General features: G+C 53.3%; 9 protein-coding genes and 1 pseudogene across 10 annotated transcripts, besides 1 other annotated feature; 5 read left to right on the top strand and 5 right to left on the bottom strand.

The window, feature by feature from the left end:
- Window positions 1-385: 385 nt before the first annotated feature.
- NCS54_01000600 (Porphobilinogen deaminase) lies at window positions 386-1,390 on the top strand (the record flags this gene model as incomplete). The annotated part of the gene is made up of 1 exon (XM_053155328.1): window positions 386-1,390. The coding sequence occupies one exon, from the start codon at window positions 386-388 to the stop codon at window positions 1,388-1,390; it is 1,005 nt and encodes a 334-aa protein (XP_053011303.1).
- Window positions 1,391-1,590: 200 nt separating this feature from the next.
- On the bottom strand, window positions 1,591-2,157 carry NCS54_01000500 (Glycine cleavage system H protein; the record flags this gene model as incomplete). The annotated part of the gene is made up of 2 exons (XM_053155327.1): window positions 1,591-1,991; window positions 2,043-2,157. 2 exons carry the CDS (start codon window positions 2,155-2,157, stop codon window positions 1,591-1,593), a joined length of 516 nt encoding a protein of 171 aa, XP_053011302.1.
- Window positions 2,158-4,036: 1,879 nt separating this feature from the next.
- Window positions 4,037-4,998, top strand: NCS54_01000400 (Septum-promoting GTP-binding protein 1; the record flags this gene model as incomplete). The annotated part of the gene is made up of 3 exons (XM_053155326.1): window positions 4,037-4,735; window positions 4,780-4,854; window positions 4,900-4,998. 3 exons carry the CDS (start codon window positions 4,037-4,039, stop codon window positions 4,996-4,998), a joined length of 873 nt encoding a protein of 290 aa, XP_053011301.1.
- A 660-nt stretch (window positions 4,999-5,658) lies between these two features.
- NCS54_01000300 (Hypothetical protein) lies at window positions 5,659-6,270 on the bottom strand (the record flags this gene model as incomplete). The annotated part of the gene is made up of 1 exon (XM_053155325.1): window positions 5,659-6,270. One exon carries the CDS (start codon window positions 6,268-6,270, stop codon window positions 5,659-5,661), a length of 612 nt encoding a protein of 203 aa, XP_053011300.1.
- Window positions 6,271-12,487: 6,217 nt separating this feature from the next.
- On the bottom strand, window positions 12,488-12,952 carry NCS54_01000200 (Hypothetical protein; the record flags this gene model as incomplete). The annotated part of the gene is made up of 1 exon (XM_053155324.1): window positions 12,488-12,952. One exon carries the CDS (start codon window positions 12,950-12,952, stop codon window positions 12,488-12,490), a length of 465 nt encoding a protein of 154 aa, XP_053011299.1.
- Window positions 12,953-16,926: 3,974 nt separating this feature from the next.
- NCS54_01000100 lies at window positions 16,927-18,023 on the top strand (annotated as a pseudogene). Its single transcript has 2 exons — window positions 16,927-17,134; window positions 17,179-18,023.
- Window positions 16,927-18,023: a sequence feature.
- A 2,181-nt stretch (window positions 18,024-20,204) lies between these two features.
- On the top strand, window positions 20,205-21,396 carry NCS54_01000000 (Hypothetical protein; the record flags this gene model as incomplete). The annotated part of the gene is made up of 2 exons (XM_053155323.1): window positions 20,205-20,289; window positions 20,345-21,396. The coding sequence occupies 2 exons, from the start codon at window positions 20,205-20,207 to the stop codon at window positions 21,394-21,396; spliced, it is 1,137 nt and encodes a 378-aa protein (XP_053011298.1).
- Window positions 21,397-21,682: 286 nt separating this feature from the next.
- On the bottom strand, window positions 21,683-22,574 carry NCS54_00999900 (DTMP kinase; the record flags this gene model as incomplete). The annotated part of the gene is made up of 3 exons (XM_053155322.1): window positions 21,683-22,154; window positions 22,202-22,310; window positions 22,358-22,574. The coding sequence occupies 3 exons, from the start codon at window positions 22,572-22,574 to the stop codon at window positions 21,683-21,685; spliced, it is 798 nt and encodes a 265-aa protein (XP_053011297.1).
- Window positions 22,575-24,536: 1,962 nt separating this feature from the next.
- NCS54_00999800 (ACT domain-containing protein) lies at window positions 24,537-25,388 on the bottom strand (the record flags this gene model as incomplete). Its single annotated transcript, XM_053155321.1, has 1 exon — window positions 24,537-25,388. One exon carries the CDS (start codon window positions 25,386-25,388, stop codon window positions 24,537-24,539), a length of 852 nt encoding a protein of 283 aa, XP_053011296.1.
- A 588-nt stretch (window positions 25,389-25,976) lies between these two features.
- NCS54_00999700 (Hypothetical protein) lies at window positions 25,977-27,503 on the top strand (the record flags this gene model as incomplete). The annotated part of the gene is made up of 1 exon (XM_053155320.1): window positions 25,977-27,503. The coding sequence occupies one exon, from the start codon at window positions 25,977-25,979 to the stop codon at window positions 27,501-27,503; it is 1,527 nt and encodes a 508-aa protein (XP_053011295.1).
- Window positions 27,504-27,702: the final 199 nt, after the last annotated feature.

Here is a 27,702-nt window from a genome sequence, read left to right as displayed (position 1 = left end):
CTGTTCCTGGGGTTCTCAGATTGATTGATGGCTCGGTTGTAAGTGGGACATGGAACTCTCAGAGTGCGACAACTGTGTGATATGCACCTGCAGATGTTTGCTTCAACTGATCTCTCAGTGTAAGTATACACTCAAGGCAAACACTTGTAAGGATAACAAACTTTCAGAAAGAAAACAAGTTCCATACCATGGAATTGACCGTCATCCAGGTCCCAGCCGGCATCGGCATTTGTACCGTGTTAATCCTCCGCACTGTGCCATTGAAACTGTATCAACCCCACCACCCGTTGTGCTCCGAAAAGCTGATAACTTTGCCCCTCCAAGCGCATCTCAGCCGCTCAGCCATCCTTGAATCCGCAAACTCGTCCTCCGAAAGCCTTTCACAATGTCCGAGTCTGCCCCCAAGAACGTCATCAACGTCGGTACGCGCAAGTCGCCCCTCGCATTGGCTCAGACAAACATCGTCGTCGACGCCCTCAAGGCCCAGTTCCCCGATCATGAATTCCCCGTCCACGGTATGACCACGACCGGCGATCGAGACCAGAACACGGCTCTGTACAACTTTGGAGGCAAGGGTCTATGGACGTCGCAGCTTGAGGAGAGGCTCGTCAACAAGGAGCTTGACCTTGTGGTTCACTCGCTCAAGGACATGCCGACGACCCTCCCCGAGGGCTGCGTTCTCGGATGTGTGACGTCCCGTGAGGACCCGAGGGACACACTGGTGATCAAGAAGAGTCTGCAGGAGAAGCACGGCTGGAAGACGCTGGCTGATCTGCCGGCTGGCAGCATCATCGGCACCAGCAGCGTGCGTCGCATCGCCCAGCTGGTCCGACGGTACCCCACACTCAAGTTCAAGGACCACCGAGGCAACATCCAGACCCGGTTGCAAAAGCTCGAGGACGACCCGGAGCTGACTGGCATCATTCTTGCCGCGGCTGGTCTCCAGCGCATGGATCTCGGCCATCACATCTCCCAATTCCTCGAGTCCGACACAGGAGGCATCCTGCACGCCGTCGGCCAAGGTGCTCTGGGAGTCGAGTGCCGGGCGGACGACGAAAAGGTGCTCAAGTTCCTCAAGACGATCGAGAACGAGCAAACTATGCTGGCGTGCGAGGCGGAGCGCGCCGTCATGAGGGCGCTCGAGGGCGGGTGCAGCGTTCCCATCGGAGTCGAGACCAAGTGGGTGGACGGCAAGCTACGGCTCAGAGCTACCGTCGTCTCTCTGCGGGGCGACGAGGGTGTCGACTCTGAGATGACGGAGGAGATCAAGACACAAGAGGAGGCCGACACCTTTGGCAAGAAGGTGGCCAAGGATCTCGTGGACCGAGGAGCTAGCAAGATCCTTGATGCCATCAACGAGAAGAGGCAAGTGCCTGAGACGGTCAAGTAGACACAAAATTGGACGAGGACATGGCATGAATGCATAGCCGTGAATCGGCACATGAAAATAAAACCCAATATACCCCCGGGACGCGAATCACCATTTGGTACACCTGACGTCTGTCTATGCTTGCAGGTTGAACTGTCTTTCATTCCTTTCTCTTGTATCCGATCGTAACCCATTTCCGTGATAGCCATTGAACTGACTCTTTAGTGGTCGCTGCCAGCAAAGGCCTTGTAGGCCTCAATGTCCATCAGCTCGTCAAACTGCTTGGCGCCCTCCTCGTCAACCTCGACCTTGACAATCCAGCCGCCGCCGGCGCTGTCGTCCTCGGGGACCTTGTTGATGGTGGAGGGCTTCTCCTCGAGGTTGTCGTTGACCTGGGTGACGCGCAGTCGGATCGGGGCGTTGATGTCGCTGGCTGACTTGACCGACTCGACGGCGCCGACCTGGTCGCCCTGCTCGACCAGGACGCCAGTCTCGGGGAGCTCTACGTAGACGACGTCGCCGAGCTGCTCGGCTGCGTACTCGGAGATGCCGACGAAGCCGTGCTTCTTGTCGGCCGAGAGGTCGATCCACTCGTGGTCCTTGGTGTACCTACGGGCGAGGCCTTGTCCTCAATTAGTTCTGTCGCAATTGTAGAGAGATGGGCGCAACTCACTCAGCTTGGTGGTGGAGAATGCTCGCATGGAGGAACGGGCCATGGGAGCAGCGCGAGGGGCAAAAGCCTTGGCCAGAGGCGCAGCGACGCGCAGGGACCGGGCAATTGAGGCCATTGTGAGTGTGGGAGAGTGGATGGGTTGGTGAGAGGGGTTGGACGAGATCTGCCGAGTTGGTGATATCAGTCAAGTTCTCACAAGCTCTGCCCGCAAGCAACCGAATGGAACGGCACTACGGAGAACAAGGGCCGAGCGGCAGGTTTTCGGAGGTTGAACCCGGAAGCTTAGTCAGCACGGGACCCGTGTGTGTGAGTTTTGTTCATGATGCACATGTTTGACGGAGTGAGCTGAACCAATCAGGGATCGGACAATGGACAAGTTTCACAAGTCAACATGGTCAAGTTGTTTACTTGCAACATGTATAAACAGATGCAGGGTCAAGGGTCTTTTGAGTCAAGATTAGATCTGATGAGCATCAAGAGTGACAGCTGTGATGAGTTGGCTCTGCATGACGATGATCCCGAGATCAAGACTTCTTGCTTATCCGTGGAGGCAGGCAGCTATATGTACGTGCGGCATGGGGCCAATTGACCAAGCGATGATGTCGCACAGGCGGATGCAAACAAACAACATGAAAACATTGGTTGCTTGTTTACTGACGATGCATGATGAGTTGGGCTGATGGTAAATGATACCCAAAGGATAGCCACTATCCGTGCTCTAAAGCATGTAAAGGCTGTCTGCTCAAAGTTGTTTGCTACGAGACAATGCTCAGATAAAACCGAGTCATTGTGATCCAGACTGTTTGGCTCCAATTGCATCATTGTTTGCTCGTCAGCCAGCCATCTGCCCCGTGTCTCAACCAACCATTCGTCGCAGACGCGCCCTGAGCGTTTAGCTCTGTAACGCGTCGTCTCCCGAAACTAAACAGCAGCAAAAACTCCACTCCACATGGCCCAGAGGTCAAAGGCCGCCATCATTAACAACACGGGCTGAACTAAGGTCTAGCCAACTCTAATCGACCGACTCGGGCGGGGTGGATCAGAGAGGAGAGAGAGCCGTGTCTTGAATTTCCATTCTCTTCTCTTTTCTCTTTTTTCTTTCTCTTCCTGCTGCAGCGACTCCATCACAGCGCAGCATAAGTCAAATCTCCTGCCCGTGTGGCTTAACCGGTGCCTTGAAATTCCGTCCCGGGACTCGCAACCGCCCAGGCCAAGTGAGAGGCTCACCACCATCACCTCTTCCAAAAGCCCAGCGACGAATAGCCATCGCCCTCGCCCCTTGTCAGTCCCTTTCGGTCCCTTCACTTCAAGTTCTTGTCGCCAGAGATTGACTGACTGTCAGTCCAGGCGTCTCCCTCTTTCTCTCCCTACCGCCGTCTACCTTCCAGGCCTGGATCCATCATCTCCTCGTAACCCCCTCCGAGACCTTGTCTCACTAGGTCCGCCACCACGTCGGCTCCCTACAGCCTGTCCTGTCTGTTTTCCCCCTCTTGAGCCTGTCGGGTGGCTTTTCGTTTCGAGTCCCTAGGCCCCAGACACGATCCCGTGGAGTCTCTTTGCTTCCGCCACCGACAGCCTTCTCGGAGCACACACGACCACTTACCGACGAGTGCCTGGCCTGGGCCTCAGCTCAGCTCCCACTGCCGCCGCTACTACTCCCCACTGCTACGCTACGCTACTCTGCCGACTCCATCTCAGCTTCATGCCTCGAACAAGCTCTTGACCAGTCTGTCCTTGTCTTCTTCCGACCGCTATAGGCGCCTCGTCCGCTCCAACCACGTTCTCTACCGACCTTGACTCTCGCTCATTTCGACCCCCCACACGCTCCTTCGCCTCCATCCAACCGCTGCTTCACTCAGCCTTGACCACTACTCTCCCCATCGCGACATCGACTGCTATTCACCCTGGACGACTCAACGATCACCGCGGCCACGGCCACCATCCCCGACCCCATTCCTCCCCCTCCCGACGCTCCCGTCATCGCCGTCGACACCATGGAGACCGAGGTTCCTCCCCCACGTGAAGTCCCCGACGACACTCTAGGCGGTATCGAGGGCTCTCCGCATGTCGCCTCCAGCAGCAACGGTTTCCGTCATCAACAGAGCACATCCCTCGACCAGGGCCTCGCCAATAGTCCCAAACCAGAGGAGGATCCTTCGGCCAGATACACCCCTCCTGTCCAACCGGCGCCTCCAATCTCCCGACCAGCTAGCGGCCTGTCCAACCCCGCACACCAGGCCTACAATGACTATCGGCAAGGCGCAGGCGAACCTTCATCCAACGGCCGTAACCATGTTGTGATCAAGGTTGGCATGGTGGGCGATGCCCAGATCGGCAAGACGTCGCTCATGGTCAAGTACGTCGAGGGCAGCTGGGACGAGGACTACATTCAGACCCTGGGCGTCAACTTTATGGAAAAGACAATTTCCATCCGTAATACAGAAATCACCTTTTCCATCTGGGACTTGGGCGGTCAAAGAGAATTCGTCAACATGCTGCCGCTAGTATGCAACGACGCCGTCGCCATACTCTTCATGTTTGACCTCACACGCAAGAGCACCCTGAACAGCATCAAGGAGTGGTATCGCCAGGGACGGGGTTTCAACAAAACGGCAATTCCCATCCTTGTGGGAACCAAGTATGATCATTTTGTCAACTTTCCTCCCCAGGACCAAGAAGAGATCTCAAATCAGGTGCGTTGGGCGGTCCATCATGTTGATTTGACTAACGGAAATAGGCGAGACGGTTTGCCAAGGCCATGAGAGCAGCCTTGATCTTTTCAAGTACAAGTCATAGCATCAACGTGCAAAAGGTGAGTCCCGTAAGGTTTCCATTGATGCACCACTGACCATTATAGATCTTCAAGATCGTACTATCCAAGGCATTCGACCTCAAGTGCACAATCCCCGAAATCGAAAACGTCGGCGAGCCCCTATTGTTATATCAGTCTGTGTGATGATACGCATCCTACCAAGACTACGTCTAGACCATGTCTCAGACAGGCCATCTTATGTTATCACGTCGAGATACCCGACAACAATGACGAACCATACACCGCGAGCTGGAAGAACAGCATCGCAGGCGCCACATGATGCGCCTACTGGCCGGCTTATCTACAGTCAGCTAGGAAGAATGAAATAGTAAAACTGTCCTTGTAACTTGCCTTTGATGCGCGCGACTTTCCCTTTGTCTTACACACCACTGGGTCGACTCCCTTCCCTTCCTTATTGCTTACTGACTCTGCTTCTGCACTAAACTCAATTGTCTTATTATACTTTACGGATAATGGAGAGGTCGGGATAACCTCTCAAGGATAGATAAATCACATGGGTATCTTCTGGCGCGCGGGTGCGCATCTACATTACCTGCTGGGTGTGCTCAGCTGCCTTTATTGCTGTCCTGGAGGAGCTACAGGGGATATCAGAAGGATATCATGAAACAGCTGCAACGTTAATCGTATTGTTGGCTCAGGGGGATGATGTATGCTAGGATGAGAGACGAGGTAGCATTAGATGAGGAATGAGCGGTTGCTGTGCGAAGATGAGACAAGGTGTTAAAGAGTCGATTGCTAATATACAGGCCCTGAAGATAATAGGCTATGCGGTCTGATACGAGTTCAAGCCAATTTCTTGGCGTTGGTCGATTTGTTACTCGCGTTTTCATCGCTAGTCTTGTGATTAGCTCCCTGTCCCTTGACCGGCTGCTTAACCCATTTTCGTTCCCCCTTGTCCTCCACATCGTCCTTGTAGTTTGTCTTTGGGTCATACGTCTGATCCTTCTTCCAAGGAGTTGCCAAGTCGACATCATCAAAGTCATTCAGGTCCATCGAGTCTCGAGTCTTTGCCACTCGCGCGGGGGAACGCTGCTTTTCGCGTGAAGACTCCCATAGCTTGCGAATCTGTTCCTCCAAACAGGGACGCCGGGGGTTCACTGGATGGGTGTCAACGATGAGAGGCCAGTCCTGGCGTTCGTTCCCTTCTAGTTCGTGTGCCTCTTCCTGATCAACCTGCTCATACTGTGCCCTCCTGGAGATTTTGCGCCAGGGGGCGAAGGACATGATGAAGACAAAGAGGAAGAGGAGGACTACGACTCCAAAGATAACTACCAAGGCGATGATGTGAAATTCTGTTGGGGACTCTTCCTCGCGAGTTGTGAGGTGGTGATACGAGGGGATCTTGCGGAAAGGGGGTGTAAAAGGGGTGTTTTGGTGTGTGTTGCAGGGGGCCATGGGAGTTACCTTGATCTCTCGTGCGGAGAGATTTTGGAGGCTGTGATGGTTAGTTCAGGATGTGTAGTTGGAGAGTTAAATAGGGATAGGAGTAGTGGTTTAGTGGGTTGAGGAACAATGAAGGTTGTTTGTTAGAGAACAAGCGTCATTGAGTACAGAACATTACCCACAAACATGTATTCTCAAGAATGTTCAGTAGAACATGGACTCTTGGCAGTAGAGTGAGAACAATGGGAACTCCCAAAGCTTAACCCAAGCACAACAATGCCCTCCGCGGATCCCTTTCAATTTTACATAACCTTTTAAGCAGATAACTCATTTCTCATTGTTTACACGGCACATAGAACTAGAGAGTACCCAGCAAACCCTGGATTGGGGATCTACCCACCAAGTTAAGGTTGTGGGCAACCAAGGCCTATACTATGAGAATTCCCAGGCCTTTGTCAATGTTGTCGATTGTTCAGAACAGCTGAAATGAGCGTGTCTCACCCATGGGTGGCTTCCATTTCGGTGCGCTTGAGTCAATGTCCTATGGCAGAAGCTCAGCCATCATTGGATGAAGGGCAAACATTGAGTGTTACTCCAGCTGTAACTTTAGCTGTAACTTTGGCGAGTACATCGGCCATCACATCTGCGAACCTCTTTTCACTGCAAATTTAACCCGCACGGAGGGAGGCCAAAGTTTTGTTGGTCGGCCTTGGTCTGCACTGCAATTTTAACCCACATTATGGGAGACTCGGCTTTAGCAAACCGGGCAATCGGGACAGTCGTCTCGACGCCTTCACTGCAATATTAAACCACGTAGAGGGAGGCTCGACTTCAATAAACCGACCGACCGGTTGGAACGTTCGTTATGTTTTAAGATAATAACTTCAGGATTTCTTCACTGCAAATTAAATACGCCTAGGGTCCTTCTTGGCCGGCCAATCAAAGCAGTTGGACGTACACAGCAACTTGAGCTCTCCAAGGCAAGGCATAACACGACAACACCCATTTCCCTGTTGTTCATAGCAAATACAACGTACTTGCAGTAAGCTTGGTTCTGGGGGCAGACATTTAACTCAATTTCCTCACTACTAGATAGATGATAGACCAATTATCCCAGCAGACGGCAGACTTACATGAGGATATATTAGGCCCTAGTGATCGGAGGCGCTGACCTAGAGTAGCAAGGGAGGGCAAAGATGCATCCCTGGGAAACACATGAGGAAGAGGTGGCCTAAACTGCACGGCTTGCCGAATGAGCGGCCGAGCTAGGTCGCGAACACATGCAGATGCTCGATGGGTGGAGTTGGTGTTGTCGGTGTCGATGGTCTTGACCTGTCCTCGGTGTTCATCAACGAAGGGAGTAGGAGACTGGCAGTCCTACGGAGCAGTCCAGGGGAAGGCAGTGGTTGCGTAACTTGAGGGCCCGCGGCGCTGGTCCGTTGACTGGCGCTGGGCGTGTGACGGTGTGCCAACCTCGAAGCACGCTTCTGGATCTCAGCCATGACTAGCTGTGCTGGGGCGCCAACACTCGAGTTGAGGAGGGCATGGTGGATGAAGTCGACCACGATGGTCGCCTCTCGTTGCACTTCCGGGTGAGGATCCACGCTGAGGACCAGCGCCAGTTTCCATAGCGCCATGTAGACAGTGTTGTGAGACAAGCCCTGGGAGGTCGGCTTTATCGTTCCATCCTGGTTACGGTGGTCAGGCCTGGCGTAGTGGAGGCCCATCTTGTGCTCCTGGCCATCATCCCGACGCTGCCTCTTCACTGCAAATTTAACTCAACCAAAGGGGGACTTTACATCAATAAGCCGGCCAATTGTGAACGTTCGAGGTAGCTACATAGCATTTCCAGCAACTCTCATGGGCCTGATACAATAATCGCCAAGAACAAGCCTCACGAATGACTCCTGTACCTTATACTCCGTATTTGCTACAGTTTGAACCGTGATGGAGTTACCCCGGTGTTATTTGCGCCTTGTAGCAAGCTTCGTATCAAATGGAAGCATTTTACCCTTTTACTCACTACTAGCTGGCACAAGGATATCAAGCCCTGGTGACAGAGGAGGCTTCCCCAGTGTAAAGGGGGTCAATACTGATCCCTGGAAAGAACAGGGAAATCTCAGTCCGTGCTGCGTGTGTAAGGAACAAGCTACTAAGGTTGGTGGTCAGCAAAAAAAAGGTCAGGCGCGAAGGGGACGGGAACGGGCATCCGGCCCTTCACTGCAAACCTAACCCGCCCTGAGGCTTTGTTAGGCAGCCAATTAGAACCGCTCAATCTTCATGGAAACTTGAAGCTCACAAAGATGAGGCAGAATGCAGAGTGGCAGTCATCTCTAGGCATCTTCCGGAGCGAACAAAGAGCGCTTGTAACCTGTGGTTTGCTTTCGGATACAGAAGTTCAAACTATATGCCTACTCTCTGTTAGACAGATGACTTTATCCACTATCTGAGCAGACGGCACACTGCATGAGGACCACCAAGCCTTGGTCATAGAATCTGAGACAGTATGGTGATTAAGAGGAATCCTACGAAGAGGGTAGGGAGGCGACCTGTACTGCCTACGGCGGCACGAGTCGTTGTGCATCCTTCACTGCAAATTTAACCCATGCAGAGATCCCCCAACAGGACTTTTCGCCTACCCAGTCCATCCACAGTAAACTCATGGTGTCGTACTACATTGTACGGATATCTATTCATGTGGACGGGCCATCTCTTTATTAAACTTGGGGTGATTTCATCGCCCATTTCGTGCTGGACAAGCCAATATTGTCAACTCGTAGGGCCGAGATGGATCTCTCACCGAGGACTGGGAGGAAAAGCCGGCTAATGGCGCCAACAGCCTCACTAAAGATAGGCAGTGCTGCTAACTGCATGATGCTAACGCCTGGGGGAGGCCCCTCTGCACTGCAAAATTAACCCACGTCGAGGTCCCTCGAACAGGGCTTTTCGCAGTCCATCAATGAGAACACATCACGGCCTTAGGTATGTTGTCAGTCAAACTGATGCTGCCACGGATCCATCTTCACTGCAAATTTAACCCAAACAGAGGCCTAGTAAATCAGCCAATTAGAGCTATCCAACGTGCACAGCAGATTTGGCGGCTCTGTATGGAGGTGAAGCGTACTTTAGCATCCGTAGTCCTACTCATCAAAACGAACTCAGCCCCTTGAACAACACTCTCTACCTAGGTAGCTAGGCGTTGAAACTCCTGTGTATAGACTAAAAGACAAGTAAGCACTCGCGTAATCTCAAACAAAACATTCTACTTCGACAGTCTCAAAAACTGGGAGGAAAAGACGACCAATGGCGCCAATAGCCTCACTAAAGATAGGCAGTGCTGCTAACTGCATGATACTAACGCCTGAGGGAGGTTACCCAACTAGTCAAAGCACCAAGGAAGGCCACTCTGCACTGCAAAACTAACCCACGCCGAGGCCCAACGAACAGGGCTTTTCGCCTGTACCCTCCATGGTACACTCACTGCACTGCACTACATGGTAATTTCGAGCATGGCTAATGACAAGGCATGATGAATCAGAACTCAAGTTTCGGCTCTTGACCCTACTGAACGCGGTTTCACAGTTAGGCGATGTTGTACTCTTGAACGCGGAATTATCAACAGATTTGCCCACTGATGGATGGATCTTTGCGGTCAACATGGAGGACTGACATAGATCCCTTAGAAATGACAGGAAGGCTGTGCTGCACAGATGTGAGAAGTGTGCGACCAGTTGTGAGCCCATTCACTGCAAATTTAACCCACACCGAGACCTATTAGGTCGGCCAATTAGGACTCTTCAGTGTGCACAGCAACTTTGGCGGCTCTTCATGGAGGTGAGGCATGGTACAATCTACTTATTCCTGCTCTACGTAGCTCTTTGTGGTGAAGTTCGTCCACTTGTATAGCTCTCTTTGTCTAGTATGTAGGTAGGCATCGAAACTCCTGTGTATTAACCAAGGCAAATGTCAACACTCGCGCCATCTTGAGCAAAACTTTGTACTTCGGGAGTCTCACGAATTCTCAATTATTCTACTTCTTCTATGCACTGGCCGTGCCCTGCTCAACATCCGCCCTACGAGCCCTCTTCTTCTTTACATGCTGGTAGAGCTTGACGACTCCACCCCCAAGGAGAGGGAGTACAATAATCAGGCCAACGGCGACAATAGCCCATGCTGTAGAGCTGTTCTTGGACTCTTCCCTTCCTGCGAGGCTGCTCACATCTCTGGTTGGTGGCCAGAGGAGGTGGGAGAATGAGGGAGTGTGAGTGAACCGTGTCATTTTGTACAGATCTGAGAGTGGTGATTTTCTAAGTTAGTATTCAAGCAAGAATTGCGTAAACGATGTGCTAAATATTTATAGTGGAGCAATTGCTGGGCCTTTCATGTCCTGTCTAGGTCGTTCTTTTGTTGTGTCTTTGTGACCAGGTGCTTTGTTTGCGCTTTGAGACCCGACTGAACAAAGGCTACCAATTACACCTAGCCAAGGTCCATGAATTACACCAGGTGGATGATACCGCTATTCAGAAATGAAGACACCATATCCAGAACAGGTCGATGGCACGCGGACTTCTCCGCGGCCATGTTGCCGTGGGTGCGGTCTTGTCTCAGACTACGACACCACGAGGAAGGCATGCGTGTGAGCGGGAGCCTGACTCTCCCATCATGTAGATCACGGTGCTTCCTCCGGCTGTGAATCACTGACAGCGATCCCATTCACAGGCGGAGCGAGCCGTGAGGAACGGGCTACATCGACAATAACGGGCTACACCTGCCGAGAGCCTCAGTGTATAAAATCCAGCAACATGAGGTTCAAGACTCAAAACACCTACCTCCGTCCTCATCGGTTCAACACGCTCACACACTCACCACTACGCGACATGGATCCTCAACCATATAACCGCTGGGTCGTGGCCGGCTTCATCATCATCCACGTGGTCCTCCTCTGCTGGATCCTCTCCATCTCCATCGCCCTCCAGCGTGATCGCCACGCACGACTAGTCGGACGCCAACTTACACAACGACCATTTCGAATCAAGAGAGCAGAGTTTCCGTGGAAGGACGCACTTCGGGAGACGGAGGAGTTGGTTACAGATGACGGCGCTGAACCTTTGCTGCCGACGTCGCCGAGAGGGACGGGATGGGGATCGGGGAACAGACGGACGAGCTGGAAGCACAATGATGAGTGGGGAGAATGTGCGTCTGCATGAGGAGGCTGTGTGAATGACAGCCAAGGCGTGTTAGCATCACAATATCCAAGTTTGCTCAAACCATGTGATGCTGCAGTTCCAGTGTCACGAGCATCGAGTCTCCAGCGGTGTAGTCGAGAATAGCCACACAACCGGCATAGCAGCACAAACTGCGGTGAACAGCACAAACATCCAAAGAAACAGCCAGTCGAGTAAAAGCTGTACAACGGTAACCATCGGGCTCACCGCTCCACGCTGTAAGCCGGGCGTCTTGCTCCTCTTATACCGTCCCACCTCCGGAACCCGCGGAAGCTTGTGGATCCCCTCCATCAGAGCTCGACAGGCCACTTGACGGCATTTCCAGCCTTCTTTTCCTTTTCTGCATACGGGAATGCGAGAAAGAATCTAGGGTCCTTTTGATTTCCCCGCAATCTGGGTTGATTAGCTTGATCTCGTTCCTGACGATCTGGTGCATGTTGGCTTGATGTGGTGGAGCCGTACAAGGGCCGTGGCTGCATGAGATGCATAATCTGACTTACACTGTAAGCATTCTGATCTCGGTGTAAGAGGTGATCAACTCATGGCAGACTGCGAAGGTACTTCAAGTGTTCTCGCTGAAACTGGACATATGTCCTCCTGCCACTTGGCCAAGTGAGCAGGTATTTCATTTTGACTCTATGGTCTACCTCTATACCGGCTCGAGATGATCACGAGCAGACCTGAAGCGAGAAAGTAACAATCAAGAACAAAAGACCCCAAGGTTCTGTACTCCTTCAATCCGTCCCATATAAGAATGCCCGCCGGTTCCAACAGGGAGAAATAAGAAACACCACAACGCCGTTCATGATGAAAAGAGTGAAAAAGCCCCAGCGCGCTAAAGAATATAGTAGAAGAAGAAAGTCCCGGTGATTACATGTACAGAGTTCTGATCTCGAGGGGCCGCAGTCGACGAGTCCCTGGCGGGTGTAGCTGCTGCTTTTGCCGATGGGGGTATCTAAAGATGCATCGAAAATCCGAAAACCAAAGACGAGAAAAAAGGTGCTTTAGTGCTTGTTGTCCCTGTCTCCCCAGATGGGGGCGTTCAAGGGCTTGCTGACGCCAAAGCCGACGCCGACGGCGATACCCACGACGAGAAACACCAGGAGGACCTTGACGATGATGCGGTTCCGGCGGCTGAGGTTGGCCATGCAGGTGCAGCGGTTCTTTGCCTTGTTTGCCTTGGCCTTTTGCTTCCAGTGGTCCTTGCCAGGCCAGACCTGGCAGTCGCTCTTCCTAGCGAGGGGACTGGCAGATGTCTTGTGCTGGATGCAAGAGGAGTCGGTCGTGTGGGTAGGGACCATGGCCTCGATGTCGGTGTCGAAGGGGTTGGTGCTCCGGTCGGAGCGCGGTGTGGGAGTGTCGTCGGGGCAGACGGTGGTATTTGTCGAGAAGGCGGCCTTTTCAGGGAGGGCGAGGGTGTCAATGCTGGGGCCACTAGGGCGGGAGAGCTTCTCGTAGTTTGAAGGCATCGTGATGGATGTGAATGCGAATGTGTTCCAGAGGGTGAAGTAGAGTTGCTAGGACGAGGAATTGGCGATGAATTAAATCAAGATGATTTGAGCTGATTCAACGGCAGCTATTTTCAGTCAGTCTCGTTGCAGGTGACGCGAATGTGGCGATCGAGGTTGATGTTGAGCGTGTCCAAGGAGATGGAACCATCAACATGCGCGTGCGACTGGGGCAGTCGCACCAAAACGGGCGAGGACTGGAACATACCTTTTTGTATCACCCGTCAAGAGACACAAGGACGTTGAATAGCAAAGCTTGGGAGAAAGTTTGCGCCGAGACGATTGGGGAAGAGGTTGGTTGGAGGCCGCGTACGCCAAGGGCGAGAATGCAGTCGCTGAATTGAATCGTATTCGCAAAGGAGCGGCGAGTAGAACAGAGGAGATGATGGGTCAAGGAGAGTATCCGTAAAAAAGGCCAAGAGAATGATGCCTTTCGTTATTTCGTTGGGGAGGTGGCGAAGGAGAATGAATCCTTAGAGAAAAGGAAGCAAAGAAAGGCAAAGCCAGATGATGATGGGCTGGTTCGTCCTTGGGAGGTCTCAGAGCATGGGTCGTTTTGGCGATTCGGTTCGCTCAAGTCCGGCCGGTTAGTGGAACGGTTCCGGGAGGGAGTCAGGAGAGCCAAAAGGAAGGGGAATCAGCTGCCAATAAAGAGAGGAGATGGTGTATTGTTGAATATTGCACTCTCTCTTTTTTCTTCCTCCCAACAATGGAGACAGGAGGGTTGAAGGAGAAAGAAGTTCAAGGTCGTTCTCAAGGGGCAAGATGAGAGATTGCGAGTACAACCAGACACCAGAATCACCCCGGACAGGGCAGGGACCTTGTGGTTTTGAATAGAAACAGGAGCACCCTCAAGCCACAGACCAGACAAGAACGAGCCCACGAGGACGGGACTGAGAGTTTAGGGGCATTCGTTCAGGCCCTGTTCTCGGCCTCCTTGTTCCTTGGAGATGGACCCCCGGCAGAAACAGGTGCTGCAGCCCCCGCTGGGAGATTTGAGCCTATCTCCAAGACCTCGCCTGGACGCTTGGGCCCAAAGCGGGTGCGCTAGGGGCGGTCTTGCCGCTTTTGGGCCTGGCGGGAACGCGCAGCCAGCGGGGGGCCTCTACGCTACGCTACCCCTAACCTTGACTCCATGCGATGGGACGCTGCCGCTGCGTTCCATGGATTAGATCCATCGCCACTGGACACAGGATGGCATCATTTGGCTGTCCATCTCTTCTACACTCGGTATCAATATTGACCCTGATTCCAGTTACAAAGGTCAGATCCAGTGCCAAACGCTGTCAGGTCGAGTCACGCGCGTCACGACCCGTTCATCCCCAAGATTCTCGCCCATGTGGCATGGCCGCATGCCTACAGACCGAATCAAATCCACGAATCCCCTCTCAACAAGGAATATAGCTCACTCGACTTTCTCCTCTTCCTCCAGTCTAGCGGCGGCCTAGGCTATTCACCCGATATCCGCCATGGTTCTTGGCCGGTGCGAGCGCCACCGAGATGGGTCCATCCATCTGGAGAAGAACCCGAGAACGAACTGACTCGCCCACCATCTTTCACTCCTAGAGGGAACCATCCGTCTTGGCCAGGGGCCGACCAGCCGGGAGGGGGGACGAGTCGTGTGCTGCATCTCGATATATCGTTGGAAAAGCACGCACAATCAATCACATCACGCTCTGCCGTGTCTCTCCCTTGACTCCATCCATGACATGACTGCGACATTCGACTTGACCACAAGACTCGGGGTCATTATGCCTATCCCGTGACTTTTCAACAGCCGAAACCACATGAGGATGCAAGGTACAGACAGCCTCATGAGTAAATCCAGATCCAGGCACAGGGCAAGGTTCACCAACGGGAGTGAACCGCCACGGGATTCCATTGCCGTCATGTCATTGCTGGACTGTCATTGTGCCCTCTATCGTGCCCGTAGCCGTCGTCTACTCCAAGCTAGCAAGCTCAAGCTTCGAATCAAGGAAACTCTGCTCGACGTTTGACAGGACCAACGCAGCCACCGATGCAACAGGATGCTTCCTTGGCATGGTGCAACTGGATTCAACTCGTCGTGGACCCCGCTCAGTTGGTCCGGAGGAAATCCTATCCTCGCAACGAACTCGAGCGGCCAACATCCGCGCGTCCTTTGATGCTTGGACCTCCCTGCGCGCTTTCGTATCTCGCTGCGTTTCAACTCTGGGGCGCAGCATCCACTGAGCGTTCGTCTTCTCGGTAAAGAGAGTGCTCGCTACGAGACCGAAAGATAGGCTCTTGTCTCAGTGGGTGCCCAACTGAACTGATGCGCCGTGTACGGGCGTCTACATGGCGTCCGCGTATGGCGTAGCATCGTCCGCGTATCAGAGAGGGTGCTATTTGAGGCATTACGTCGGTTCCCATATGTGTTGCAGCGTTATGCAAATCCCATTCTACCACTGAGATGGAGAGATTGCGGCTAATTTCCCACCTCCCTCTGCCGACGATCCATTATCCGAACCAGATAATGACCGACACGACGCGACAGAGTTTGACACAGTTTGCTCGATGGCATCTTCCGTCGATGCTTCTTCCCCTCCTTTGAAGGTCACTGGTGTGCGTGTGCCAACAGCTTCCTCTCTTGGTCGAGAGGGAGAGTTCATCCGGTGGGCAACGACGAGTGTGACGAGGGTCTAGAACGCGGGTGAACTAATGCAGGGTCCCCCAGCACTCGCAGCATCGGGAGCAGTCGAGACTGGCATGGTTCAGCGGGCGTCTGGTGGCGCAGCCAACGGGAGGAGCTGTCAATCGACGGATGTCAATCACGGCCGTCGGGAGGGAATCTACACTATCTACGAAGCTTCAATATTTGGGATCCAACCCTTCCATCGCGTTGGCCACAGTTCCAGTCGTCCACAGTTCCAGTCATCGCGTCAGGAACACGTCCTCTAGCATGTTTCGGCTGCTCCGCGACCAATGATGCACAAGGTTTGAGGCTGCTTGCTCTGGTTTTCCCTTTTGTCCTTCTGTCGGTCAAAATCTGAATCTCTGATACGTGATCTCGATGTGAGGCTCTGCTTTCCATGATCGATCCTGTATTCAATGCCTTGGTCGTTCATGCCGTTGTCGCAGATAGATGGGGCATTGAGCCAAGGCGCGCTTTCGTGTTTGAGCTCGGGAAGGAACTTGCATGGACCTTTTGTGAGTTGGTCGATGCCCACGTCTGTCGTGATGTCTCATTCTTGCTCGATTGATTCCACAATTGCTTGATGGTAGCCATGGATGCTGGATGGCCGGTTTGATGAGAGTTCCTGTGTTCAAATGCTTGCTCCAGGAGGAAAGGCACCTGAATAGCCATTAGATAGTTATGCTACAATCAATTGAACCGTTTCATTATGCCTTTCGCCTGGTCTACCTACCTCGGTAGCTACTTGCTTATCCAATTGCTCTGATCCGTGATTTCCTAACGTCTTCATCTGATGCCGTAGTCCTTCCCTCTTGCTCGATTCTTCCCCCATTGCTTGGTCGTGGAAGTAGGTAATGAGAGCTCTCTGCTCTACAATTCTGTGAAGGAGACGCGAGGCACTCGAGCTGGTCTTGAAATCAATAGACTGCAATTGATTAGAACAATATTATCGTCAAGTTGAACAACCTTACCTACCTGGTCTACATGCCCAATTGCCATCATCGGTTACTCCTGGTGATGTCTCCGTCTGATGCACTTGCTCTTTCCTCGGTAGCTTCCAACCACTTCAGGTTCCTTCCCCAGCCAAACTCTTGGCTACTGCCCTCTTCTCCCATCATCGAGATGCCTTCATCCATGCACTTGCTCCTTCCTCTGCGGCTCCTTCCTCCGCAGCTGCCAACCATTACAGGTTCTCCCGCAACTAGGTACGGCGTACACTCGTACTCACTTCCTCCATCATCTCTCCATCTTCTCTTCCACATCATCATCATCGTCACTCATCATGGATTACCAACGCGAATGGCAATACAACGCCGAATCGCCCGCCTGTGGCGATTACTTCGAATCGATCTGCTGCCCTTGTATCGTCTACGGCCGTGCCAACCTTCGTCTCAAGATCGCCTCTGACGAACGCGATGGCCAGGACATCACAGAACGTCAAGTCCGCCTCCTGTCGTCCAACTGCTGCATGTTTGCATCCTGCTTGCCTTGTGAGTACCAAGATCCTCTCTGGTGATCAGCCTAACGCAGTCAGTTTACGGATGCTTCATCTCTGCCATTCGAGGCCAAGTTCGAGACTTTTACGGCATCCAGGGCGACAAGAGCCGGGACTTGGCAGTGAGCTGCTGCTGTCCCAGCGAGACTCTGATCCAAACCGAGAATGAGATCATTCTTCGACAAGCCAGGTCTCGAAAAACCAGCGGAGCCTCGTCTTCCACTGGGTATATCCCACCTTCCCCTATGACTTATTCCTCGAGTTCTAGCTCGACAAGTCAAACAACCACTCCCAACACGGAATGCGATGAGCCACTCCCATGCATCCCAGAAGAGTGTTCGACTACAACTCCATCTTCGATGAGCAGTCGCCGTACCAGCGCAAGCCGGAGGCGGGAGAGATCGATTGCCCGTGATCCAGTCGCGCCCACAGATGCGACCCTCGTCAACGCCCACGAACTCAGCCAGGACCCAACTACGCCGGCCATGTACAAGGGCCACTCAGCCCCCCATAGACTCAGCAAAGACCCGGCTTCCCTGACGCATCCACCTCCTACCCATCACCTCAGGGACGACACCAAGGCGCAGGTTACCTCTCCCAGGACTGACACTCGTCCCAGCCGGCACAGAGGCCATGGCTCGAGTCATGATCAAGTCGATTCCTTCCGTCCACGAAGGGCCTCGGATACCGGACATGATCTCCATCATGACCCAACGACCCGAGTTAAATCTCCATCACCCACTGCTCATTCTTTGCAAGATGATGCGAACCCTTCTCCCAGAAGGTCTCCGCCTTCGAACGCTCATCATTTGCAACATGATGCGGTGAACTCTCGTGCCAAATCACCCCGGCCACACACCCTCGAGGTGGACGAGTCGGTGCCGAGTAGGTCCGCGGGCCCAGGGCCACACCATCTCCAGCACGACAAGTGAGGGACTTTGGACACGGATGACAGGACGGGCTGATGATGCGGACGAGCATGGTCGAGGACGGGCCACGGATGGCCCCGGTGGACCAACATGATTAGACTACATGGCGATTAGTACCTGAAGACACGCCAGTATTGTTATCACTCCATAGACCAAGGTAGTTATTCAATGATATTCAGTTATGAACGCCGTGTTCGAGGCTGGGCCAATGTCTCGGTGAGAAGTCGATCCAATGCTGAGTAGCCAGAGGGCAGGTCGATCACTTGATGGACAGACGATGGCAGATGGTGCTTTGCGCTGGGCCAATGGATCCAGATGCAGGCCTCGGACCTGTAACGGTGGCTAAGGGCCAGGAGCAGGAGAGACAGAAAGCATAAGAAATTGTGCCAGGCTGATGAAGTAATCCAGCTGCAAACCGTGGCGATGCCCTTGCCCTTATGCAGCCAGGTGGCCGGACGAGGTATTGATGACGGCCAACACGACAAGATGGCGTCTCGACGGCGCAGCAGAAACAGCAGAAGATTTTCTGATCAGATGGTCATTGATGAGAAACTTGGCTGAGGGACGAATGTTGCGGTCCCATCCCCAGCCTCCAGGCTGCATGTAAAGGAGTGCATTAGGCAAAGCTGATGTTGCACCTCGGGCGCGGATGCGACACGGACACGGTCGCGACGATACAAAATGGACGCGATGAGGAAGTTTATTAGGGGACGCGGGTGGCCGGACCCTTTAATGGAAACAAGATGCATCGGGGAGGAGACTTGTTATGTAGGCAGGCTGAAGGGGTTGTTGTGTATACGGCTCGACCGGGACCAGGCCTGGAGTTGTATGGGCCAAGGTGCGGTGTGTCCGTGGATCAGCTGGATGGAAGATGGGCCAATTGTAGGAGGTATGGTGTATATTGAGTGATGGGGTTTGTGATGAGGCCGCATCGACGCGACCAGCCGTGTTATTGGACTAGAGGTAGAGCTAGATAGATGATGGCATCGAGATAAGATGGATGCACAATGAATTGGAACAATGGATTGTCAACGGGCAAACTTGACGGTTGGGTACTGCAAGCATCACCAGTTCAACGGCACGGCACGGCAGGCGGCTGACGATGTGGTGCAACGGTATAGGAATCGTGTGGACGCATCGTGAACGCATCAAAGTGTTGTTACGCGATGCGCGTCGACTCTACGCCCAGGCTATTTCGGGGCCGAGCCGTGCAGTGTCTGATGTGTTATACTTGACGAACAAGTACCTCTGGGCTGACTGGCGTGAGAGATACATTGGACTGTCTCCCTTGCTTTTGCGACATCAACAGATGGACGCGACGATTGGCCGTGATGCCGGTGGAGACATGCCGGCCACGTCCCGCAAGGCCAGGCCGTGTGGCGAATCAAGCAGCGCCAGGTGAGATGCGCCCGTACTTGGCAGTGGAGCGGTGACACGGGCAGAGGCGAGCTGGGGGCCTACGGAGACAGTACAGGGGATAGACGCGTTGAGTGGCATGAGGGGGAATTGGGTTGTTGATGCCTGAGGTTTTGAGGGTTGATGATGGGAGAGAGAGAGGCTTCTTCTGGGCTTTGGAAAGGGGTTTTGGATTGATTATCATGTTCAAGACATTCCACGACGAGAGCGACACGACACGACACGACTTGAATAGCTCTAGAGAGAATCTGATCATTCCATTCCCGTCTCATTTGGCGGGGATTGACCATTGGATCATCTGCAGCCGCAGCCTGAGCCTGTCACAGTGGGTAGTGGATAGTGGGTACGAGCTGTGCTGCGGGTAGTGCCAGGTAGTGGACGTGCCCGCCCACGCCCGCGTCCTCCCTTATTACCGACTCTCCTCCCTCCCGCACGCGCCCTCACACACCAAAATCCACTCTCTTTTCTACCCGAGCACTCCCTCTGACTCTGGTCTTATATACCTTTCTACTCACTCATTTACACGTCGACCTCTTTGAGACGGGCTTCTCATAAACATCGACGCGGCCATCGATCAATAAACACAAACACTCAGCAAACTCCTCCGACCTGCATCGTCCACCTCCTGCATTGCCTCACTTCGACGTGGACTCGCCCCCGCCCACTGGACCTTGCTCACTCAGTCACTCCTCTCACTTGCGACACGACACGACAGTCACCATGGCTGCCGTCACTCGTCAACCCTTTGCTCCCCTTGATGGGGCTCGTCTCCAGAACCTCACCAGTCTCAAGAACAGGCAGAATGGTATGTGGTGGATTCATGGACGTTATACCAGTATCACTCTAACAACATCCCTCAGCTCTTCCTCCCACTGCTGGAAAGCGCAAGGCCGAATTGATCGACACCGACGACTCTGAGAACATTGACCCATCCGTCTTTGCTAAGCGCTCCAAGGCTTCCTCCAAGGACATGCTCAAGCCCTCTGCCTTTGTACTCAAGGCTGCTCCCATCCCCGCTCCCTCTGCTCTTCCCGATCGCCTCACCAGCCCAACCAAGACTCGCCGCACCCTCCAGCCCAAGTCTCCCGCCTCTAGGCTCAGCACCGGAAGCATCACCAAGTCGTCTCCCCTCTACGCCCCCGCTGGTCGCTCTCCCACCCGAACCAAGCGTTCCGGTCTGGCCTCGAGCCGCCGACGTGCCCTTGGACCTTACACCCGCGTGGACCCCCCTTCCTTCAGCCTCGGCTCTGCTGCTCCCTTTTCTCTCGATGCCGCTCTCAAGGGCACCATTCCCGGTTATGGATCTTCCAAGCCTGCTCCCAAGGAGCCGTTGAGTGCTCTCGGCGAGGGAGAGATGAAGGCTAGCTGGTTCTTTGAGATTCACGAGGATACCCCCGAGCAGGAGATGACCAACCTCCTCCAGCACAGCACCTGCGTTCTCGATATTTCGTCTGATGAGGAGAGTGAACGCAAGCGCAGCAGGGACCGTGCCGAGGGCCGCGACAAGGAAAACATTCCCCCCGCCGATGACGTATCTCAGACCTCATCCCGCCGGTCCGCGCGAGTCAGCGCCGACGACATGGTTGTCGAGAAGGAACGCGTTGCGCTGGGTGAAATGAACACTGCCGACTTTTACGCCGAGGGTTGCGATGAGACTTCTGTCATTATTGTACCTGCGGATGAGGATGAGGTGCCGGAGCCAGAGGTGTCCAACATGACCAAGGACTTTGCGTATGCGCCAGAAGAGAAGGCCGAAGAGCCCACCGAAGAGATTGAGGCCCTCATGGCCAAGCCAACAGAGGGATCATCCAAGGCTGCTGTGCTAGAACCCATCGAGGGGACAGGCGAGAGCTTTGAGCTGTGGGAAAGCGGAAGCTCCAAGGACGAGGCAGAACCAGCGACAAGCTCATAGCACAACGCAACAAAAGTGTGTACGAGTTTAATGCTTTGATGCCGGGGTCTGGAGTATAATGGTGTATGGCGCAGGAATTGGGATTCTCTTCTTGCAGGCTACCAAGAGCTGGGATACTGTTATCGGTTTTGTGATTTGCATTTTGCATTGTTTGATTTGAATTAATTTCACATTTATTTGAAATCCCGTACTCTTTTGGAAGTGATGTGTATTGTGCAATTAATTATTCTGTGGCCTGTAGGGCTATCATGAATGAGAGCTCACTCAGGCAAGTGACAGGAAATGCTCATCTCACAACTCTCACTGTCCTTCCAACCTCGCCCCTCTCAACCTGCTCAACCCTCCCCTTGACCTTTCTCCATATCTCCTCCGCCACCTCCTCAACACTTCCTCCAGCATCCACAACCACGAGATCCTCCTCCTCCTGCTTCCACCCCTCCCCCTCGTCCAGCCCCAGCCCTTGCGCCGTGACATCCCTTCCGCCCATGCTCAGACCCCAGAAGAGTTCACGTACTCGCCGCTGCATCTCAGACCGCTCGTACACCTCGCCGCCCCAGCCGCCGCGCGACCGGGCCTGCTCCTCGGTCAGGTCGAGGAAGAGGACCAGGTCGGGCCGCGGGAGGCCGCGCTCTGGGGCGCGCGCCCAGGGGAGGGTCAGGGAGGGGTTCTGCTTTGCTGCCGAGTAGACGATGCCCGAGTGGTAGTAGCGATCGCAGACTATGGTTGTTCCAGCTGCGAGGAGGGATTGGATTTGTTTACTGGGTTTGTTAGTGGATGTTTAGGACTCCTAGGTGAGGGTATTTACACTGCTTCCCAGCGGTTTGCGCTGAAGAGGAGGTGGATGACATGGTCGTCCATCTCGACATCACTCTTGAGATAGCTATCAATCATCTGCCCAATGGGCGTGGACCTGTCTATCTAGAATCAGCTTCGGTTCATATGCTCTACTTGGTAAACTCACCCGGGAACCTCATGACCTTGACCTTGCTACCCTCCTCGACGAATCTCTGCTCCAGAAGCTTGACCTGCGTGGTCTTGCCGCTCCGATCCAACCCCTCGAGGACGATGAATGCGCCCCTCACTGCCGAGGAGGCGGGGGCGGGGGATGTCCCGGCTGCGGGTTCGGGCCCCGAGGAGCTCGCGATGGCGGCTGTCGCGAGGTCGTTGATGGAAGCCATTGAGTCTCTCTTGTTTGTGTCTTACTCTTCGCGGAGGACTGTGAGCCGTGATCTGACCCGGAAGCTGAGGGGAAAGGTGGATTTGAGGGTGGGTGGGCGAATTCACACTGTGGGTGGCTCCCCGAGGTTGGTTTTGGTTTGGTGTGGGCGGAGGCCACAGTGCGGCGCGCCAGGTTTGCATCAGCTGATGGTGAAACTCTGACAGCTGGGGATGGTGTTTGAGTATAATATCAGGAGCTTTTATTTGGGCAATGAGCACTATGGATGTGTACAGTATGACGAGCATGGAATGTGTTTCTATGGAGGCTGTTGCTCTTGATTGAGCACAGAGGCCTCACCGCTAACTCTAAAGCAGCGAGCTTGAGTGAGGTACCGCGTCTTACAACCAGGGGATTGCTTCCCGCTTGTCCAAGAGCGATGAGAGGATAAAAAATGATTGGATACAGACAGCATACATCAACTGTCTGTACGCATCATGGCCATGCTGAAGGTAGACTTGAAAAATGAGACAAAAAGCAAAAAAGGAATCCCCGAGACCTGGCTCGAACAGGTGGCCTTTCGGTAACGTTGTATCCATTACAGCCGAACGCTCTTCCAGCTGAGCTACTCGGGGCTTCAGTAGAAGAGAGGGATTGTTGGTGGACTGTCTCGGAATTGGGCTCATACAGTATGCTAGCGGAAATGGACGATTCTTTGGAAATAGGGTAGGTTGAGAGGACTAGATGACAGCAACACATATGGACAAAGCCTGGCTTATTCTGTTTGGATGAATAATTGACTAATTTCGGTGAGTCTGCTATTTTTTGTATTGTTTCAAGTCATTCCTGGTACTGTGCAGAGAGTCTTTGCAAAAGAGTCGAGCTGAGCACTGTCTCATGTTTCCATCTTTGCTTCCCGTTTAGACAACATGGGAGGAAAAGGTGTGCATTTGATCTCTGCCCATCAGGGTACCACAGAAGGATAGCGTATATAGAGCGCTGAGAATACCAGTATTTTGGGCCTTTTTCCCCATTTGCTTCAAATATAGCTATCTCTCAAACAACTCAAAAGCTTTACATGGCCAATCTGGACGCTGTTTAGGCCTGACAGGCCACCAGACCCTTACAAAGAGGCCTAAGCACAAGCTAAAGAAGGCACAACAATGTCACTAATGGAAGAATTCTCAGCACGTATAACTCTAATCGGTCATGCCCAGTGCTTCCTTGTGTTGCTGAAGCTTAGAAGACACCCTATTTTCCTCTCTTCCTCCCCCAGCTCGACTACATATTCTGTATTAGCGACCGCTTTGTCATCAAACACCCTATCTTCCGATAGCTGCTCCTCCCCGAGTAGCTCAGCTGGAAGAGCGTTCGGCTGTAATTGATCTCGCATCTTACCGAAAGGCCACCTGTTCGAGCCAGGTCTCGGGGATTTATTTTTTCTTCTCTAGAAGCTCTGCTTTCCTTTTGCACCCACCGTCTCACTCTCATTCGTCATCCTTTTTAGCACCATGATACATCCCCCTCCAAAAATCTAGACCCTTGACGCACAAACTGGTGGGGTGAGGGGCAAAAATATCAACCTTTCCCAACGGAATGCAAAAGGAAAGCAACTCCCCGAGACCTGGCTCGAACAGGTGGCCTTTCGGTGACATTTCTATCAGTTACAGCCGAACGCTCTTCCAGCTGAGCTACTCGGGGGATTGGTGGTTGGTTGGCGACGGGCGAGATACTGGCGCCTATGCAGCCGGGGGGGGGGTTTGTGGGGATGGACATGGAGATGGGCTCGCTTGTCGGTCAAGATGAGGCCGAGGAAATGGTAAATGTCTCATCATGACGAGGATTGGTTGTACATGAGTTTTGGTCACTTTCAATGGCTTGTCGTTTACACTCACGGTGATACATCACTTCGGCCAAATCTCACTTATACCAAACACATCAAGATACAAGCAGGAACATGACTTTTTAACGCCTAATTATACGCCTAGTTGAATACAACAGTCTTGTGTCCGTTGAGGAACAGTCTCCTCTCGGCATACCACCGCACAGCAGCAGCAAGAACCTGGCTCTCTACGTTGGATCCCTCCTCAGACAGCTCCTTGGGGTTCATGCTGTGGTCAACACGGGCCACGCGCTGCTCAATAATGGGACCCTCGTCAAGATCCGCAGTGACAAAGTGCGCCGTCGCACCAATAATCTTGACTCCGCGGTCGTAGGCCTGGTGGTAAGGCTTGGCTCCCTTGAAGGATGGTAGGAAGCTGTGGTGGATGTTGATGATGCGGCCAGACATGGCTTCGCAGAGGGTTGGCGACAGGACCTGCATGTATCGCGCAAGAACCACGAGCTCAATGTTGTGCTGCTTGACGAGATCAAGCACCTGAGACTCCTGCTCAGCCTTGGTGTCCTTTGTAACAGGCAGGTGGTGGAACTCGATGCCGTAGCTCTGGGCGAGGGGAGCGTAGTCGGGATGGTTGGACACGATGACGGGGACCTCGATTCGCAGCTGGCCAGTCTTCATGCGGAAGAGCAGGTCGTTGAGGCAGTGACCAATCTTGGACACCATGATGAGGACGCGCATCTTGCGGGCGACGGGGCGGATGTCGTAGTCCATCTTGTACTCGGCGGCGAGCTTGTCAAACGGCTCGACGAGGTGCTCGGTCGACTCGGTCTCTGTAGGGCCGAAGTGGACGCGCATGAAGAAGCGCTCCGAGACGGGGTCCGAGAACTGCTGGAGGTCGAGGATGTTGTGCTTGTGCGAGGCAAAGATGCCCGTCACGGCGTGCACGATGCCCGACTTGTCGGGGCACGAGAGGGTGAGGATGTGATCATTGGCCATGTTGAAGGCAATGGGAGGCGTTGAGAGAGGGCTTGGTCAAAAACTGGGTTATTGTTGAAGGAGGAGAGTACAATGGCATGGCTGAAAGTATCGTATAGGTATGACTCCGAGCTGAGGGGATTCATCCATCGACCCCACTGGGGCTAGCCCTTCCGGACCCCTCGGGGGAGACTCGGCAAGTTCCTTGGAGTCATTGAGGGTAAAGTCGAGGACAATTGAGCCGGTTAAGGACAGATTTATTTGTAGGGACGCTTTTATAGAGGATTACAGTGCAAGTCATGACTTGATGATGCTATTTCTGACCGCTTATTACCGGCTTATACCCAGTCCCGCAGGTTAAGTGGCTCGATCCAGGGTAGAGTCAAGGTGCATACTCTAGGTTCAGTGGTGATGGCTTCATGCGTGTACTTGGGAGAGGGCCGATTAAGGTCAACTCAACAGACTCAGTTTGTGAGATATAAACACGCTGTCCGCAATTGCCCCTTAGAGTTGCGGGCCGAGTGACAGGATGAATGTGTCTCCAGCTTATAATACCTGGCCCTCTGCTCGCGCACGCAGGCTGCCTCCCGAGAATCACCACCAAACACCATGAAGCTCATCACTGTCGCCGCAGCTACGGCCGTCTTTTCGACGGCCAATGCGCTGTATATCCCCAACAACCATGCCCAGAGATATCCACCACACCGTGACGATGGCGGCTACTACGTCAAGGATCCTTACTACGTCCCCAGTGATTCTAAACCTGATCCAATCGATGTGATCAAGTTGGGGCTCATGAAGCCGTATGGGGTGCGCCCTACTGTGTCTAGGCCAAAGCTGCTTCTCGAGACCAAGACACTCCCAGAACACATCACCCCTCCTGAAGACAAGAAGAATGAACCCGTTCCATATGTCGAGGGATGTACGAGCGCGCAATACAAGAGCGAGGAATCTGACCATTGTGTGCACTACTCTCACATCGAGGTTCACAAAGCTGTTCCTCGTTCTCTCGAGAAGCGCCAAAAAGGACCTGACCCAAGCAAGGTTGATGTTGATGAGTCGGAGGATGCGATTGCGCCCCTCCTCCGGCCTCTCGACGAAGTCGCGCAACGATACAAGCCTCTGATTCCCAAGAACCTCGGATTCAAGAAGAATGAAACCAACGAGAATGAAGTCAAGAAGAATGAAAGGGTGATCATTTACCCCAAGAGCAAGCCCAAACAGAACAAACACGAGTTCCTGGAGGGTCTCATTGGCAAGATTGAGCAGCAAACCAAGGGATCTGACGCATCGGGAACCGAAAACCATGGCAAGGAGACGACAAACGGGAAGGATTGCGACAAGGAGAAGAATGACGAGCTCCTGGAGGATGTCATTGACAACGTTGAGCAGCGAGTCAAGCCTCAGACACCGAAATTCTCTCAAGACAAAGACAAAGCGACCGAGGGCGCCGATGAGGAGCTCCTCGAGGACCTCATCGAGAAAGTTGAGGAACGAGTCAAGCCCCAGATACCCAAGGAGAAAGGCGAAGTGGCTATGGACAAGGATGAGGTCTTGGAGGATCTCCTGGAGCAAGCCAAGCTACAACACAAGACCCGGGTACCTCGATGGTGGGGAGCGCCCAGCCCGATTGAATCGAGACTCAAGAAGAAGAAGCTAGAGAAGAAGAAGTTGAGAAAAGTGAGCCTCAGCTCGCCCGGGGAAGGGTTGAGGGGTTACTCGCCCGAGTATCTATCAGGCCTACTGCGACTCGAATACGACGAGCTGTGTAAGAAGCACCCCAAGAACTGCATCAAGGCAAAGGGCTCTGTGAGGCAATTCACACGTCAGACTCTGGAGGCCAAGGCGCGACTCGAGGACATGAAGAAGTACGCCATGATGCACACTTCGCCCGACGACTTTAGAGCCCAGCGGTTCCGCACGGATGAGACGGCTGAGAAGGTCGCAGAGCTCGAGTTCTGGAATGGCGGGATAAGGGGAGTCTTGCACGCGACAAAGAAGAGTCCCGAGGAGGCGGAGAAGTTCCACAAGGATGTGGAGGAGCTGGGTATTCGTAGGGATGCGCGTGACTTCTCTAATGGCGGAAAAGAGCACGTCACAGCTCCTTTTTGGGGTATTACGTGGACGTCGTCCTAATCCGATGGTGTTTACCACTGCCTTAATTGAAGCTATTCACAAAGGCATAGTCCTGGAGTATTAATAAGGTGTAAGTGAGCATGACTCGGTAGTTCTATGCGAGATACGCCTAGACATGGCCAACTGAACATCAATGAAGAGTCAGTATCACACAATTGGTGATAAGCACTCAGCGGTATCGCAGTTGTCACGTGGACAC

The sequence above is a fragment of the Fusarium falciforme genome, chromosome 8, assembly GCF_026873545.1.
Source record: "Fusarium falciforme chromosome 8, complete sequence".
NCBI classification, from domain to species: Eukaryota; Fungi; Ascomycota; class Sordariomycetes; order Hypocreales; family Nectriaceae; genus Fusarium; species Fusarium falciforme.
Note: the sequence above shows the minus strand (reverse complement) of the source record. Positions and strands in the feature narration are given on the sequence as shown.